This window comes from Sander lucioperca, chromosome 8 (assembly GCF_008315115.2).
Source record: "Sander lucioperca isolate FBNREF2018 chromosome 8, SLUC_FBN_1.2, whole genome shotgun sequence".
NCBI lineage: Eukaryota > Metazoa > Chordata > Actinopteri > Perciformes > Percidae > Sander > Sander lucioperca.
In genome coordinates, this window is record NC_050180.1 from 21,551,178 (window position 1) to 21,569,057 (window position 17,880).

Sequence of the window (17,880 nt, forward strand, 5' to 3'; positions counted from 1 at the left end):
TATATGTCCTCTGATTGCTATTACAGGCTTTGCAAGCAGCCATCTCACTGAACAGGTTTGATTCACTGGTAACAAGAATGTAACTGAAAGTAAACAATGTAACTACAATCCTCACTACCAGTACTGTAAAACTGAACATGCATAATAAACAGGAAAAGAATCCAACAAAGGATGACTGACATATCGACTGACAAATAATAACACGGTGTGCAAAACGAACAACCAATCATCTTTATGAAGGACGGCGGGATTTCCTGTTTGTGACGCAAATACTCCCAGTCAACACTGGAGGCCCCACCCTTTGTGTTACCTACCGCCCGTCAATCAAAATAGAAAAAATCTGACAGTTATCACCTATTTCTACGCGTATACAATCAATTTCATTTGCTGATAATGTCCGGTGGCTTGTGACTATCAGGACTTTCCGTTTAAAGACAAGGCACGTAATGACTGGTATGTAATATCTATACTTCACCCACGTAAGCTAACAAGCTAATGTTACCACACGCATCCTCTGGCTGAATTAGCATGCTAGCACGCTAGCAGTGGTGCTTGTATTGCTTACCATCGCCGGCTAAGTTAGCAGTGACGTTAGTAGCTAGCTAACTCTGCGCTCGTTAGCTTGTTTAGGACACATCACTAATGAGCTCTCTTTCAAACTAATTATTGCTACATCGCGGTTTTCTCTATGGAGTTTGGTTCAGTTGGTAGCGGTGGTTGTGATTTTATTGTTGGCTAGTCTACTGGCGTTACAACAACGTTATTGGCTAACGTTAGTCCTCTAGTTATGTGAGTATCAGGCTTGTTTAGCTAACGTTAGCTTCGGCTGCTCCCACTCTTAGCTATATGCTTTTTACTACACAGCCCCAGAACAGCCGATGAAACCAGAAGATATGGCTGCCTTGGACGTGGACAGCAGTCAAAGCGACTTTCTGCAGCAGCAGCAAGGCCAGGGCAATCAGGTAATGTTTCCCTCTCGGGATTATGACTCTCATTATACGCCGTCGCTGGGTTTCCAGAAACGGAGTGGTGGTGCTTACCGAAGTTAACGCGTTCAACAAATTAGAACCTCTCGGGCAACACTTCCTCTCAGGCATCTTACAAATCCCGCCTCCTTAGGAGGATTGAAGTGACAGGCTGTACACTCCAGTCAGACCTAAATATTGTCTCGGTGCTATCATAGGTGCTGCCTGGGGCGCTTAACACGGGCAAGAAAGTCATTTAACCTTCTAACTTCATCCTTTGCTCTTGCAATGATACTTTATATGTGGCCCAGACTAATGGCCACACACTCTCTACCTTTTAAATTCACCTTTTGTGGGAAGGACACTCAGCCATCACCCCTTGGCCTGCTAGCAACCACCTGGTTGTGTCACCATCATCAGAGGTGCAGAGGTTCTGCCGCAGATGTGGTAAATCAGCACCTCTGCTAGATCACACAACTACAGCAGATGTAAAGCCTTCAGTCACAGCTGAGCAAAATTGATGTTGGGAGTGTAGCTTTTAGTGTTACTGTTTTTAGTGTTCGTGTATTTTTCCAAATCCACATGAACCACTCTTCACATCAGCATCAATTAGATCCACCCCACAGCATTTATTTATTAAGAAAATACTCACTTTTACTTTTAAAGCTGGTTTGCCTGTTACTCCTGTTATTTCCTTCTTTCAAAACAGTGGTTAAAAACACCAGGAGCAAATGTCAGGAGTTGAGTTTTTATTCAACAAAATTATGACTTGTCTGTTAACTGCGTGCCAAATTAATCAGCGTACACAAGGCCAAATTGCTTCCTAAGTTACCATATGGCTGGTTGCTGACAAGCAATGTAGCATTTTAAACCGATGCAATGCTTAGAGAATAATGAGGGCGAAACAGCATCGATCTGTTTTAACTTAAAGCGCCCATATTATGTTCATTTTCAGGTTCATAATTGTATTTAGAGGTTATATCAGAATAGGTTTACATGGTTTAAATTAAAAAAAAAACACCATATTTTTGTTGTACCGCGCATTGCTGCAGCTCCTCTTTTGACCCTGTGTGTTGAGCTCTCTGTTTTAGCTACAGAGTGAGACATCTCACTTCTGTCCCATCTTTGTTGGGAGTCGCACATGCGCAGTAGCTAGGTAGGTAAGGACTACTAGCTAGAAGCTAGCGCTGCTAGTGGTTAGACACCTCGTTCTCAATGACAAAACACTGTTACAACACTATAGAACTACTTACATGTCCCTCGTCTGCAGGTATTCCACGCAAAGTTGGAAGTGCGCCCTCGTTTAGAAGAAGTCTCCCGGCTAATCCTGCCTTGTACTGACCGAAGTTGGAGAAACAGCTAGCTAATGTGGTATTAGCTAAAGTGGTTAGCACACACCAAATGTTTCGGCCAATGACGTAGACGGCCCTGCCGATTTTGACCAGCTCACCCGGAGACTGAAGGCAGGATACATTCAGAAACCCATATCTCACTCAAAACAGCATGGATGTTTTTTTTTCCAAGTTTGTATGCGTGTGGAAGCATTAGAGACACAAAATAACACCCCAAACCCCAGATCAAGTTTTTTTCATAATATGGGCACTTTAATATTCTCTGGCCCAACTTAGCTAAAAACACAGAATCTGTCAGCACGTTAGCGTGTTGTTCACTACCGAGCCTGTTTGTAATCAAGGGGGTAAGCCTCTCCTCGGACCGCGAACCTCCTATGGCGCCATTTTAATGCTACAAAGCCATCACCTCCCGTCAGCATTCCATTGACTGCCATTCATTTTGACGTCACTTTGACAGAGAATAACTTTACATCTGAAGCGTTTAAAGACTCTATTTGTCCATTGTTTATTTCTAAAGAAACACGACAATGTATAAAAGGCTCCATTACCTTGTACCTCACGTTATGGCTCCGTAGCAGACGTTTTTATAAAAATAGGCTAACGATTGTGTCATAACCACGCGACTTACTGTGGCATAGTAGAGGAATTACCGTATAGTACAGGAGAAGCTCGCAGGCAGTTTCGTCTCACATTAGCTGTTTAAGTTTAATTACTAATGTTAACTAGCATTTTAGTTAGCAATAATTAGCCTGTGTCCATGTTATCTCCTTACATATACCTACGCTCTCCTTCTCTGCAAGATTTGGAATGATTGAGATTTCTCTTGGCACAGCTACCAGAAGACTCACAACTTTCAGACACGTTGCTCACGGCACATTTACGTCGTTTCTCTCAGTTGGAGGCTGCGCAGTAACGCTCAGCCATCACCAGAAAAGTGCTTCTAATGGCCTTCACTGGTCTCCGTCCAGAGCAACGGGATCTGTTGGTCCATTCTTATATACAGTCTATGTTTGTAATCAGTAGGCTACCGACATCTTCCCCTCACCTGTTCAACTGACTTTAGCAGTTTAGATAACACACTCAACTGTCTTGCTGTTATTACAGACACGTAGACTAACCATACAGTTGTCTTCTTCATGCAAGACAAAGCAGAACATAAAAGAAAACCTATGATGTTTCTTTCTGGCTGTGTTCACACAGCACTTGTTTGATACAGTCAACACAAACTCTTGTGTGTTTGCCCATTTGCTTAGGTTAATTTTGGCTGATAAAATACTGTCATTCAAAATCTGGTGTGAATTAAACAACTGCATCAAGACCGCATGAAAACGTATCACTGTCCACCAGAGAAAATAAATAAAACCTTCAAGCGCAGTTAGGTGCAGCAGGAGTAGCTGTCATCCATAAAATTTTCTTCATGGGTCAGTTTAGCACTGATGATGCAGAATGACAGGCCACCGACATAGTCTAATGTATGAGTTACCTGTCAGACTTCAGGCATACAACTCTTGATTTGTCATGATTCATAATTAATCAGCATGTACCTTACAGGCTAAAACTAACAGAACTAACATACGTACAACAATGGATCTTTATTTTGTTTGTCGAGCCATATATTACCAGTTACTAAGAACAGGAACATACATGTAAAACAAAACTCTAAATGTCTTGCCCACTCAGCTCTTATGACTCAAATATTTTTTGCCCTCTGTCCCCTCATGTTTCTGATGCTGATTGTGTAAACTGCTAGTAGCATAACCGTGTACAAAGTCTAGAACATAATTTTCCTTACATTTTTTTTTTCATGTTAATTATTTCTTTTCTCAGACATCAGATCCATCTGCGCAACTAACTGGGACAGAGAAATGGGAGGTGTTAACCCCCACAACAGCAGCAAAGGATGAATCTGGAATGATACAGATCCAAAGTCAAGGAATATTAACATCAAACGGACAGTATGTTCTTCCTCTCCAGAACTTACAGAGTCAGCCAATCTTTGTGACATCTGGAACAGACGCCTCCTCTGCCAATTCAGTGCCTAACATTCAGTACCAAGTAATTCCTCAAATTCAGACAGCAGATGGACAGCTGAGCTTCACAACAGGCGTGGAAGGTGCGACTCTGACTCAGGATGCCACGGGGCAGATTCAGATCTTGCCTGAAGGTAGCCACAGTCTCAGTGTAACATCAACTGCAAACATCCTTAATAACAATCAGAACCTCATATCACAGACTGGTAACGTCCAGCAGCTCCAGGGGGTTTCTCTTAGCAGCTCCACCTTCAACAACCAAGGTCAGGTTGTTACTAATGTGCCTGTGGGTTTGCCTGGGAACATTACTTTTGTTCCTATTAACAGTGTGGACTTGGACTCCCTTGGGCTCTCTGGTGCTCAGACTATAGCAACAGGGGTCACTGCTGATGGCCAGCTAATTATGACGAGTCAGCCTGTGGATGGCTCAGAGAGTCTGGCGAAGACAGATAATCACCTCTCACAGACGCTACAAGTAAATGATTCAAATGCAAATCATGAGATTTATGTGCCATCGTCTTCCTCTCAGCTACACATTCCAGCAAACGAATCTGGTCTGCTGACACAAGACACTTCATTGTCACCATCAGCTACAGAGCAAGGCGACTCGAGTTCTGGTCTCCAGGAGGGCTTTATCCAACAGAACCAAGAGCAGAGCATCCAGGTGTCCTCAGCTCAGTCCATCATCCAGCTGCAGCAGGTGCCTATTCAGACCACCAACGGTCAGGTGGTCCAGTCCATGGCGACAGGCGGGCAGAACCTGCAAAACGTGCAGCTGATCAATCCGGGAACCTTCATCATCCAAGCCCAGACGGTCACGCCGTCAGGTCAGATACAGTGGCAGACCTTTCAGGTGCAGGGAGTGCAGAACCTGCAGAACCTCCAGCTGCCCACAACACCACCCCAGCAGATAACCCTGGCTCCAGTCCAGACCCTGTCACTGGGTTCCAGTTCAGTCAGCATCAGCACGGGACAGATGCCCAACCTGCAGACAGTGACGGTCAACACAATGGCCCAACAAGGAGATGCAGACAACCCTGGAGGTACAGTATCTCTTTTTTATTAATAATGTACTTATTATTGTTGCATTTATATTTAAAAGTTTTTTTTCCACTTTGACATCTTCAGAAAATTACTTACTTTACTGCCCTACTATAATTACTGCATTTATTACACTAATACAATAAAGGTGAATGGACGTTTGATTGTGTTGCTCCAAGGTGACGGCCCAAAGTGCCATCTGTGTAAAATCATCTGTACTGTTGTAGGGATGTAACTAATGATCAACGTTATTGTTAATTAATCTAACTTTTTTTTACACTAAATCAGTCAATAGGCCCTTACTGAAGACATTTTGACATCTCACAGCAGGAAAAGCACAGGTGTTAATCATAAGTGAATGACGGTTGAATTCCATTTAGCTGCTTCAGTTTCACAGTCCTGGTATTGTGCATGCTGGCTCACTGTCACACTGTCATGGCTTACTGGGACACTTAAAAAGAACGGTTACTATGGCAAGTAAAAATGTCTTCTGGGTAAATGGTCTATATTTTAGTCTAAAAATGATACAAATTTATGAAATGGCGAAAATCAACAAAGCTTTCATATGTTAGAAGCTGTGTGCAGCAAATGCTTGGCAGTTTTTTGTTGATAATTTATCTAAACAATTGGAGTTTTCATTATAAACACAGTTTGTTTACGTTCAGCATCCCAACAAAATACATAGTGTGTATCCTTAAAGCCGATTTGTGTTGGATTTATATGTAATTATAGCTATCAAAACATTGTGATGAAGTTTTTGATTATAGCTAAGTCCTTCCATCCATTTTCTGCCACTCATGTGGGCTAAAACGTCTACACGGTACGTTTAATCAATTATAAAAATTGTCATTTATACATTTTCTGTCAGTCAACTAATTATTTTATCACTGTGCTTAATATGGAGTTTTACTTGTAAAATTTGCTGCCATGCTGTCAGTCACATGCAATAATAAAGCAGCTCTCACTGTGAAGGCTTTTTGATAAGTTTACCAGAGTTTAATATTAACATACACGTTAACTCCAGAGATTCGGATAAAAGAAGAGCCCGACTCTGGAGAGTGGCAGCTAAGCACCGACTCCACCCTGAACACAAGCGATCTGTCCCACCTTCGCGTCAGGCTGGTGGATGAGGAGGATCAGTTGGGTCAGGAGGGCAAGAGGCTGCGCAGAGTGGCGTGTACTTGCCCCAACTGTAAAGAGTCAGGTGGGAGGTGAGTAAGCCTGACTTCATACTCATTACAGCTTTGCATAGGAAATCAACATCATCAGGACCCTAATTACCCATACCTGTGTTTCTCAGAGGATCCAGCACAGGGAAGAAAAAGCAGCACATCTGCCACATTGCCGGCTGTGGGAAAGTATATGGAAAGACATCGCACCTGCGAGCCCACCTGCGCTGGCATTCAGGGGAGCGACCTTTTGTTTGCAGCTGGATGTTTTGTGGGAAGAGGTTCACACGCAGCGACGAGCTGCAGAGACACAGGAGAACACACACAGGTGCCCTTTCTTTGCTCCCTCACTGTTTGCACTTCAAGAAAACAGCAGTAAAATCAGTAAAATGTGTTAATTTGTGCCCTGCAAAGTGTGAGTCATGTAAGAAATAGCAGTGTTTGTTCCCCTCTGGATTTACATGTAAAATGTCAGGTTAGTATTGAAGGCCATTGTGAAAAAACATATATTGAGATTTCACAGACTTGGTGGTAATTTTCCAGTTCAGAATGGGGTTTAAACAGTTTGTTCTGTAGTCTAATTTGCATGATCTGTTATCATCAGATTATATAACTAAAACATTACAAGAGATGCTAGTAATGAGCTGTAGCTTTCAAGAGTTTAGCCTTATGGTTTAATTTTCATCCCGTGATTCCGCTTTGAATCTGAACACTCTTGTATCAGCTCACCTAATCTGTTTTTAATTTTATAGAATATTTCCCTGCAATTGCCATCTGTCTTCATGGGGTAAAATATAGGAAGTAGTAGCCTATGAGAAATCAAATGTCAAATGCACCAGGACAACATAATGATACACAGTATCTGATGCCACAATGATTTACTGCCAGGATAGACCCTGAGAAAACCCTGGCCATATCATTGGCTGAGTGAGGCCTCTGACAGTACGGGCTAAAGTAGCATTTCATTACGCTGTCAGCTTCAAGCTCAGATATTAAGACTTAGTGTTCACTGTTAACTTTGCAAGTAGATATTCAACCATTCTGTGTTTCTAATTGGTGATAATTGTAATCAGTTAAATAGTATAAATTGGTCATCAATTTATTTGTCAGTTTTGTCAGTGACAGGTTGGAATTCAGCAACTTAAAACACAATACAAATGTATTTAATAAGAATTCATATAAGAAGTCAATAAGACTTCAGTGACATTTGTTATTTTATTCATAAAACAAACAAATTGAACTTATGTGCCACTTTCTTCAACTTATCTCCTCACCTACGAAGCATATTCTCCAGATATAGGCCATGTTTGACCCTCTCCAAATGTATTCAGCATCAAAGTCTTTATCTTTTAAACTATATTTTCTCTCTGGCAGGAGAGAAGAAGTTTGTCTGCCCAGAATGTTCCAAGCGTTTCATGCGGAGCGACCACCTGGCGAAGCACATTAAAACTCATCAGAACAAAAAAGGCGTGAACTCTGGCAGCGCTGTGGTGGCCTCGATGGAATCGGCGGGGTCCTCAGACAGTATCATCACCACGGCAGGCGGGACCACCCTCATCCTCACCAACATCCAGCAGGGTTCCAGCAACGCCCAGGACATCCTGGCCAACGCAGAGATCCCTCTCCAGCTCGTCACCACGGTAGCAGCCAGCGATGTCATGGAGTGATTTACACTCCATTTATGAACTTCTACAACCTCTCTCATACTGTATACTCCTACCTGCATTTTTTTTTCAAGTCTCGAAGAAAAACTAAAATTATAAGTATATATATATATATATATATATATATATATATATATATATATATATATATATATATATATATATATATATATATATATTTTAACACAGAAATAGTCAGTCCATGTCCATACTCAGTTTTTATTAAGGACTAATAGTGGAGACTAAAAGAAGATAAAGGTGGAAAAAGACATTGCAGTAAACACACAAGGAAATGCCTTATTTTGTACAATATTGTGTCGTTGGAAATGTAGGATGCCATTTTTTGTTTTGAATCTACTTTTTTTTTTTGTTAATGTGTTTTTCACAAAAAAATTATTGGTAAGTTGAGCGATTTTTCTCCTCGCCTTTTTTTTGGTGGTATATTGTAATGATGTCCTTGGTTTGTTCCATCCTTTGAGCAAATACTAAATCTCACAACAGAGCTACTTTTATCCAGCTAAGTAATGTTATTGCTCACGTCCATGCAAATGTATTCATGTTATGGTGTTTTTGTTTCAATATTATGCATTCTTTTTTTCAGTGTCCTGCTTGCAGTCAGTCTGCTTGCAAATTAGCGCGACCTCCTTCCTCCAGTTTTTTAAAAACTTTGCTCACACCTGCTACATTTTGCAGGTGAAAAATCAAAACAATCACAATTTTGTATTGTAATTCCTCTTGAACATATACTGTTGATATGATACACATTATTTGCTTATTAGATATTTTGACTGAACAGCTATTTATATTGGGCTTTACCTAGACAATGCATTTGTGATATTAAAAGTCCAAAATATTTCAAATGGCTCCATTATATGTAATTTAAATGTGTTTTTGTAAAAACCTTGTTGGAGGACTTAAAAAAACATTCATTGTAATATGAAGAAGAGAAGCCATTTTTTTGGAGGTAATTGCCAAATTTGACTACAAACTCAGGGTGACTTGTGTCTGCGTGATATAATTAGAGTAAATCACTCCTGTAGCTTCTCGAGCCATGGTGGTGATGTTGTGAAGAAATGTTATTTGACGATGGACCAAAAGCTGAGGTGAATTAAGCTGTCACCATGTTACCAATGCTCGTTGAATTCTACCATGTCAGTTTTTACGATGAGGACAACCCCTGTTCATATTATAGAAACAGCTTTGCAGAATTCTCGCCAGTGTCTTGCTCCATCATGCATTTGGAAAAATGTATAACTGAAAGCGGTACTCTTTTTAACAGCACTATTCTCACCACTTTCATCTTGTTGTTAATCCTTTTGTATAAAAAATGTTTTGTATACTTGCCAAGAACCTGTCCTTTATATTCATTTTCAGTAAATGTACAATATTTCTGTTTTTGTGTTGATACTTTTTCTTTAACTATATCTTCCACGATATGTTTTATTTTATTTTTATCTCTGAACCCCTTCCCCCCAACTGTTGAATTGTTAAATTGAATACACACTGAACGGTGAATTATGGTGGCATATTTTATTAGATTTCCGTTTTTTTTTTTTTTTTTTGTGATACATAATGAAAATTATGTGATGTGATCTTTTTGCTCACATGGACACATCCTCTTCGGAGATTATACTTAACCCCCATTATTAAATTTGTACTAAACACTGAAGGTTTGTGCTCACTCAAAATTCTTCTGTATAAATATGTCCATATAATAACATCAATATAAACCTTTCTGTTACACTTGAATTTCCTTTCATTTTTGCTTTTTTTCTGTTTTAATGTATGGAGGTTGTACACTGTCTGCTCTCTGAGGACAGCTTCATATTTCATACTAAAATGACTAAACATGAGACACGTTTGAATTTTTACTTATGCTTAAAACCTTTTGTTTTGTGTCTTTTCGAAGACTTGTCATCAATCCAGGAGGTTCATTCTCCCCCCATGACTTCCTCTTTGGGTTAGTAGTCCAGTAGATGTCACTGCAGCCAAGGGAGCAGGATAAGAGGTATGTTTGACCCCTTGACCTGCCCCATGTAGCGCTGCTAAGATAAAGACAGAAGTCACAGAGGCCAACAGGAGGTGTGGACCCTCAATTAACCGTAAGTTAATGTCACACAGAAATGCCAGGAACATATTCTGCTGCTGGAGAACAATGTATTGTCTCATGACTTTGAACAAACCCTACAGACGCATGAGATGTAATGGCTTCTAGTTTTATGACCTATATTTGTTTGAATAATCAGGAAAGCCATTTAAATAACCTGCTCTTTTTTGTTTCTGACTTTAAAGTGTGCACACAGTTTCCTGTCACTATCATTTGCCAGAAGTAGCGATAATGCCTTAATGTTTTGATATATTAACCTGATATTACCTTCCCTCAGAAGCACACACATGCGGCATCACTATCTGTGCCTCTTACACTAAATGGGACATTTTACTAATTAGGTACTGTTGCTATTTTTTTCTTTAATATAAGGCTCAACACAGCAGCATAAGGGAGTTAAAAATGTATTATAGCCTATCTGGTTTTAGTGCCTGTGAACATAATTCAAATGGTAGTCTATGAAAAGCTTTATCTGGTAAATCAGACTGAAAAGTGCATGCTTTTTGAGTTGTAGTCAATTTGCTGAAAATGAGTCAGAAAATGTGGTCTATAATGTTAAAAAGGACTCGTCCGTTTTGGCGTTCCTTTCATTTGCATAATTTAATGAATCTAATTCATTGTAATGCAATACCAAGTGCACCAGGAACAGAATGACAGTTTGAGTTAATGAAATGTGTTAACGGTATCATCATTTACTTGTATGTTAATTAGTCCAATTAATTTCCCCTGCTCGGTAATCTGAATATTGTAATAATCTTTGCTCCCCTGCAGGAATGAATCTATATGATGCACAGACCTCTGGGACAATCTGCGTACAGAGTCGTGGTTTTTCCAGTTAAAACGTGTGGCAGTTAAAAACGTGAGTGCCTTGAAATATTCCGTAGGTCTGAGATTCAGGAAAATATCTACAGTTTTTTGGGGACTTATACTCTGTGCTCGAATATTGTTTCCCAGAGGTTGTATATGGTCTGCCTTCAGCTTTTATGATGCAAATCACACCCACAGTTGGAAATGTAGAAACGGATGGCAATTGTCTGGTGCCAGAGCCAGGATAACTTTGTCTTGCTTGACAAAGTGCCATTGCATTGTAACGGGAAGAGGCACAGTTCTTCTGGCCGTGGCAGATAAAAGCTGCCATCAGTGGACGATCCTCCCCGGCAGGTAGAGAGATTTGGTGTCTTCTGAGCGTGACACTGTCCACTGTCATTTCAACTGACCATCTGGATTGGAGGCCAACTTTGTCAACAAACTGTTGTAACTCTTCTATTAGCATACTTAGATTTGTATGTCAGCGTTGGTCTGTAACAAAATGAGCAGAGAACAATTTTTAGCCAACGAGAGGTAGTTTCCGTATATAGTTATTAAAATATAATTTAAAGCAAAGCTTCTTGTGGCTTTGATTTGTTGAGCAAATGTGTGTTTACTGCACACACTTAGTTCCTAATTGTTACTGGTGTAGTTTGAACATTATGTGGAGCGAATTTTGCAAAAGAGGAGTGAAACACAATTCAACTTGAGTCTTGAGTAAAAAGAAAGGTTTTTCAATAATTCACATTCAGTATTGTGTTTTTGTGATAGTTTTTTTGGGGGGGGGGGTTATTGCAGCGAATAGCTTTAGTTCTTCTTGCTCAGTTTGAATAGAGGTGCAATTGTACACAGTGCTCAGCTTCTCTTCCAATTCATGTGCAAAATGCATAAACACAATAACTATGTAGAGGGAGAGAAACACTGTAATCATGCAATAACATTTCCAACTGTATGTGTGATAGAATTTAAAATGCTATTGGGATTATGGTTCTTAACCATTGGGAGATAATGTGAACTGTTGGCAGAAATGACTTCTTTCATTATACTGTCCCAAATATAAAAAATACTTCAGCGAGAGGGCTGCTTCTTCACTATTCCTGCCCAATTTTAACTGTTTTCCCCAGTTGAAGGATAGGCCTGCAATTTTGCAAAGTGACTATTATTTGTCTTTCTCAAGGAATCAACAACTTCAAAGTACAGTGCAATGAATTGTTGGGGTTCTGCGGCTGCATTTATTTACAATGTCTCTTCTGTGAAACAGCATTTAGAGCATAACGCCTTTATTTAATTTCCTCTTGGATATGAACTGAAAGTCTCTTCATAGTGAAAAGCACTTACTGTCCTGCTTAATATTATGTTTACAGCATGGTACTAATGGTGTTTTTAGCTTAAAGCATTAGGACATTTGTAGCAACAGAAAAAAGGGTCCTGTATTTCTACATTCCTGACACATTCTTGCCCTTGATCAACTGTAGAAGGCAGACGATAGCACAGATCATTTTCCCCAGGCAGGGAAACACAGCATGGATCAACTCAATAACCTGATATTCCCTGTCTACTGAGTGTGGCCAATTTAGCAGAAGGTCAGCACCTTTTTTTTTTATTTTATTTCAGAGACAATTTGGTGACCTCCCTCTGTAGCCCCAGCAGGACAAACAGAATTGTCAAGCTACAAAGTGCTTATGTTGACATTGCGTTTAGGTATGGACTTCTCAAGGTGAACGGATACCTGGTGAGGGACAGGGAGGCTATTATGCAAACCTTAGCCAGGGCCAGAAGTTGCAGACTTAGTTTTTCATGCATTTCCGGCAATTAGATGTCCACTGGGTTTAAAAGTATGGTGTATGTGCATTGGTGTAGCTGCAAATCATCTTTCATCATCCTTTTCTATGCAGAGGTGCCATTCACAGCTTCAAATTAAACACTCTTGTTTCAGGAAAATGATAGTCTGACTATGTTCGATTTCAGGAGGTGGAATTCAGATTTGATCAGTCTTTGCTCTCTTTATTGTAAAATGTCTCTATCCTGCTGGTTTGCATTTACTGTATGTATGTTTTTTTCCAGATCCAACTGTGAAAATTGAATCGACAACAATGAGACACCATCACATTTTCCACATTATGTTGTTCTTTGTACTTATACGCGGCATGTGTCTGTTTTTAGTGAGGAGACAATTGAGATGATGTTGAGATCTATGAGAAGAATAGGAGGGATAATTTGTAGCCAATCCTCACAGCAGTCATGTAGTTTTCCCACTGTACGAAATAACTTTTATTGTGCACCTTAAGGTCAAATGTGACTTGAGCTTACTCGGACTCGAGTTGAGGATAAACTGGAAGCATGTTCTCAATATTCTCTTTTGGTGACAGGAGCGGGCCTTCAGTGTTATTCAGCCCATTGAAAAACAATTTCAGATATGAAAGGAGATGTTTTGTATCTGAAAATGTACATGAAATGGTGTCAACAACATCCTGGAGGTCAGAGTAGAGTCCCCATGGAGACTGAATCTGGCTGCTGCGCTCGAAGACTCGACGCCCCCCCTGAGTGGCGGCTCGTGATGGCTCTCAGTTTCTCTCGTCATGTCCCTGGCAGCTTTGACACAGGTAATATGCATGCAGGCTGACAGTGCCTGGGATGTGCGGCAGAGACAATGATGTACATATCATTTTCCTCCCTGACTGATTGAAGACTGTAATCTGTGCTGGACTTTCTCTCTGATTACACACGTCTCAGGGAGCAAAACAAGGACTCTGAGCTGCCACTGGGCGCTGGACTCATCCAGTGCTTTCAGCCTTCAAGAGGACTGAAGTCCGCCTTTAAGGTGAGCTCAATTTTCTTCCCATTTACACTATTGTTACAAGTGTCGGATGGAATGCATCTGGTAGATAGTGGTCAAACAGTGGCTGTCTGAAGATGACACAGGAACAGAGATGTATCTGGCACCCAAGGTCATCCTATTCCCATCTCCAGCTCCTGTAAAGGCACAAAGAAAGAAACAATATCGTGCATTTTACATTCACCGGCATTGTGCTCTGTGCTTACAAAATGCAAAGTGTCTCCCACCACAGGCCAATGCTAAACCTGTCCAACAAGACCAACCATAAAATGCACTCAGAGCCTAGGTTGCCGATAGCTCTAATACTCTATTGTTCTCTGTACAAAGAAAGTGTTCCACTGGTTTAATGATAGAGCAAACCTGTATTTAAAGTTTTTTTTCTTGCATAATAGATCATGTTTGCAAAGAGCGCTCTCAGACAGTCAACACGCTCTTAACCTGCCTGCGTAACCTTGTGAGGTACACTTGTGTCTTTATGTAAAACCTAAGAGATTTCTCTGTTGACAGTAGGTCAATCCTTTACAGAAGTTACCTAGCACATTACAAGGTTGGTCTCAGGGGAGAAGTAATGGGTTCTGGGCAATTGACCAACCTGCCATGCTTTACTGCACCTGCACTGAGTTAGAGCTGTCATCATTACCACTTCCTCTAACGTTCCCCCACAGCAACCCAGACACTCCCACTTACAGCGATATTTCACTTTGGTGGAACATTTTCACTTTTTATCATGCATGCCTCCGTACACGAGCCAAGGTGGTCTAGCTGTAAGGTTTGAAGCAGTACGGTAACCTCTAACAGGCCTTTGGGGTCCGCACTAAAACATAACGTTTCCAAAATAGCTCCTATCCACCAGCTAGGATTCTGACCTGAACTTTTCAGATTGAGAACCACGCTTGCCAAAAAGAAAAAGTCTTGAAGATAAAAGCTTGTAAAAGGTGTCTCGTACCCAAATTTTCTCCATGTCAAAATATGAAGAATATGAGGTCAGTCATTTGAATGGCATTTATCCTCTATTTTAGTTAAGTTATTCAAAATGATTGCAAAATTGATTGTCTGAAAACAATCATTAAGCTGTTGGAATGGTTCATTAGAATGAATCAAAAGCTTCTATATTTAGTTAATCAAGACTCGCTGTTAGGAGGCACCTTCAACTTAATTTGTATTTTTTCATCATCTTTCCTTTTGATTAGTACAATCCTTTTAGAAATTGTACATTCAAATGAATGCAGCTACACTACATACAGGACAGGGATCAATACAGTGGAGGTCACAGACATCACACACATACAGCTTTCTGATTACAAAGCCAGTGGTCTGATTAACACTTTCAACAACCTTTTTATGCTTTTGTTAACAAAGAGAACTTCAATTGGAAGAGGCTTCCCACGTATGCTTTCCTTCAACAGTTCCGGTTTTGTTGACAAGGTCCATTCAGGAGCTGCTCAGGAGCTTTCCATCATATCACATGCTTTTCATTAGCAATGAAAGTTTGCCCGGTTTTAATAGTAATGTAGATGTTCAAATTATATTTTTTTCTGAGCACTTGATCAGGTTTGACATCAGCTAATGTCACAACGAATACAGGAAGTTGTGAATGAAATCTTTATGCTGACTCTAGTCACAAGTAATTCTCACACATTCTCAAATGGACACCAACAAATGGCATTATTGTAATAGCAATGTTTAGCATTCAGGCTTTTCAAACAACAAATATCAGAAATGATCAAGGCCTGCAGCAACTTCGCTCTGACTTGCAGATGTTTCTCCCTCAGTTTTCACTTCCTCCTCCCACACATGTTTTATATCAGTATTTGCCGGATCCAAAACGAACAGCTTTGAAAATGAAGGAGAGGAACTTTACATTGTGCCAGAAAAAGGAATGGAAATTACGGGCAGTGTCAGATAATTGAGCTTGTCGTAAGAGACATGTTAATAACAGACGGAGATGCAGAAGACTTGTCACTCTGTACCCTGGGTGACAGACTCTCTCTGCTGTTGATGAGCTGTTTTAGAGAGGAAATTGTTCCACGCAAACACCATCGTTAATACAAGCTGGCAAGCTGCTCGCTTGTGTACCCAATTCTGCTTGAACTGACAGAATCCAATTGACCGGCACATATTCATGCACTTTATTTTCTTTATTCTCACCAACAATGCAGATAATTACTGCACCAAGTAAAACTGAAAATAGAATTTCACTGTGTCCCAGAAAACAATGCCAGAGCTGTCTCAGCAACATGTCTGCTGAAATTACTGTGACTGAGAGACCTACTGTAAGACAAGCAGCAATCCAATATTACTTGTCAACTTAAAACCTACTGAAACCATATTGGCATTCTCTTCTTTTATAAAATAACTTGCATTTTCCATGCTGTCATTGTCCTCTCTGCAGCAAAGCAAGGCCGCATGCAAACCTTTATTCAACAAAGCACGCAGCGCTTTATCTGCGCAGTTTCTGTTGTGTTATGACCGACCGTTTTTTGTGGATCTCTGTGTATCCTGTTGTGGGTAAACACATCCATTTACAATTGCTCAGTACTAGATTTGATCTCTTTCTGTAGTCTGAGACAGTGCAACATAAAAAAAACTCCGGAAATCTCAGTATCAATCATTTCAACTCGGGATATTTTCAGTAAGTGTTGCTTTAGGTTACTTATTAGACAATCTATGCTCCAGTATGAATGATTTATTTTGAATCGGTCACAAACTGGAGAGTGTTCTGTGGTCACATAAACGTCATTAATTCACTATTTTCACATCTATTAATTTGCCATAGAAGTTAATGTAAACATGGCTTATGATCAGAGGAAGAATACAGGCATATTTGTATAAAGCAAGCCATATTTAGGTACTTAAATCAAATTTTAAACCTAATTCATTATTTCCTGTAAAATCATCTCCTGATTATGCTCACAAGCCTGTTTTACTTTAAATTGCTTTAATTTGCATCACTAAAATCAGGCTACATGGTGTCTTTACCACTGATGAAATGAAATTGTAATTTACTACTTTATGTGTTAATCCAAAGTCAGAGTTGTTGTTGTTGATTAATTTGCTGTTCATAACTGGCCATAAAGTATTTTTCAAATGCGTTGTCTCAACTGCCAAAAGGTTCACCCCAGAAAATAATTACTTTGTTTTTATCATTTGCTTCTATAAAATTCACAACTAACGGATATTTATAGCAGTGTGTGTGGTTTTCATATTACAGCTGAATAAAGAGAAGATTTCAGAGGGCTGGAAAATGTAATGGACATTACCCAGATAAGTTTAACTACTAAATGGGCTCATTCGTCTACAAATGACCGAACATACATTTTGGTGTGGTTAAAAGGCACATTTACCCTAAATTTCATGTCTGTGTTCATATCATTAATCCCCTTGGGAGTTAACGCAATCAGCCGAGTAGCAAATGGGACGTTGTCTCTGATGCTTTTGCCCTCAGAGAATAGCGCCCTTGGCGGGATGGTAAAGTGTCTCCCAGGGACCAGATCACATCTGCTGAGTTCACGTCCCTCCACCACCTCTAACGGAACTCATTAATAAGGATCTTTTACTGAAGCCATGTCACTGTGTCGTGTATTTTTTTTTAACTTTAACTTTGTTGTGAGCTCCAGTGTGCGGACGATGTGTGGCTGTCATACTAATGTACAGGGACACTCTAGTGCCGCTGTCCAACAAGTCGTCTGTTATCTGAGGGAAATGTGTCCGTCCAGAGGTGAGGGCGGCTTTGTGCTCTCAACCAGGCCACCTCTCAGCCTTTGTGCCAGTAACAAGCTCAGCTCAGGCTCCAGCGAAGCGAGAAATTGTAAACTCTCCGGAGAGGCCCAGTGGAGAGATAAGGGCCTAGTGTTTGCTGGCAATGTGCATGGGGATGAATCTGATACGGCCGAGTCCCACGCCAGAATG

At 40.3% G+C, this 17,880-nt stretch overlaps 1 protein-coding gene across 1 annotated transcript; it reads left to right on the forward strand.

The window, feature by feature from the left end:
* Positions 1 to 264: 264 nt before the first annotated feature.
* sp3a (sp3a transcription factor) lies at positions 265 to 8,337 on the forward strand. The gene is made up of 6 exons (XM_031297485.2): positions 265 to 453; positions 865 to 962; positions 4,145 to 5,390; positions 6,413 to 6,599; positions 6,689 to 6,885; positions 7,932 to 8,337. The coding sequence occupies exons 1-6, from the start codon at positions 447 to 449 to the stop codon at positions 8,222 to 8,224; spliced, it is 2,028 nt and encodes a 675-aa protein (XP_031153345.1). The 5' UTR covers positions 265 to 446; the 3' UTR covers positions 8,225 to 8,337.
* Positions 8,338 to 17,880: the final 9,543 nt, after the last annotated feature.

Coding starts and splice junctions, on each gene's coding strand:
- sp3a (XM_031297485.2), top strand. Junction 5,391..6,412: donor AGATGCAGACAACCCTGGAG/GTACAGTATCTC, acceptor CGTTAACTCCAG/AGATTCGGATAAAAGAAGAG. Junction 6,886..7,931: donor ACACAGGAGAACACACACAG/GTGCCCTTTCTT, acceptor TCTCTCTGGCAG/GAGAGAAGAAGTTTGTCTGC.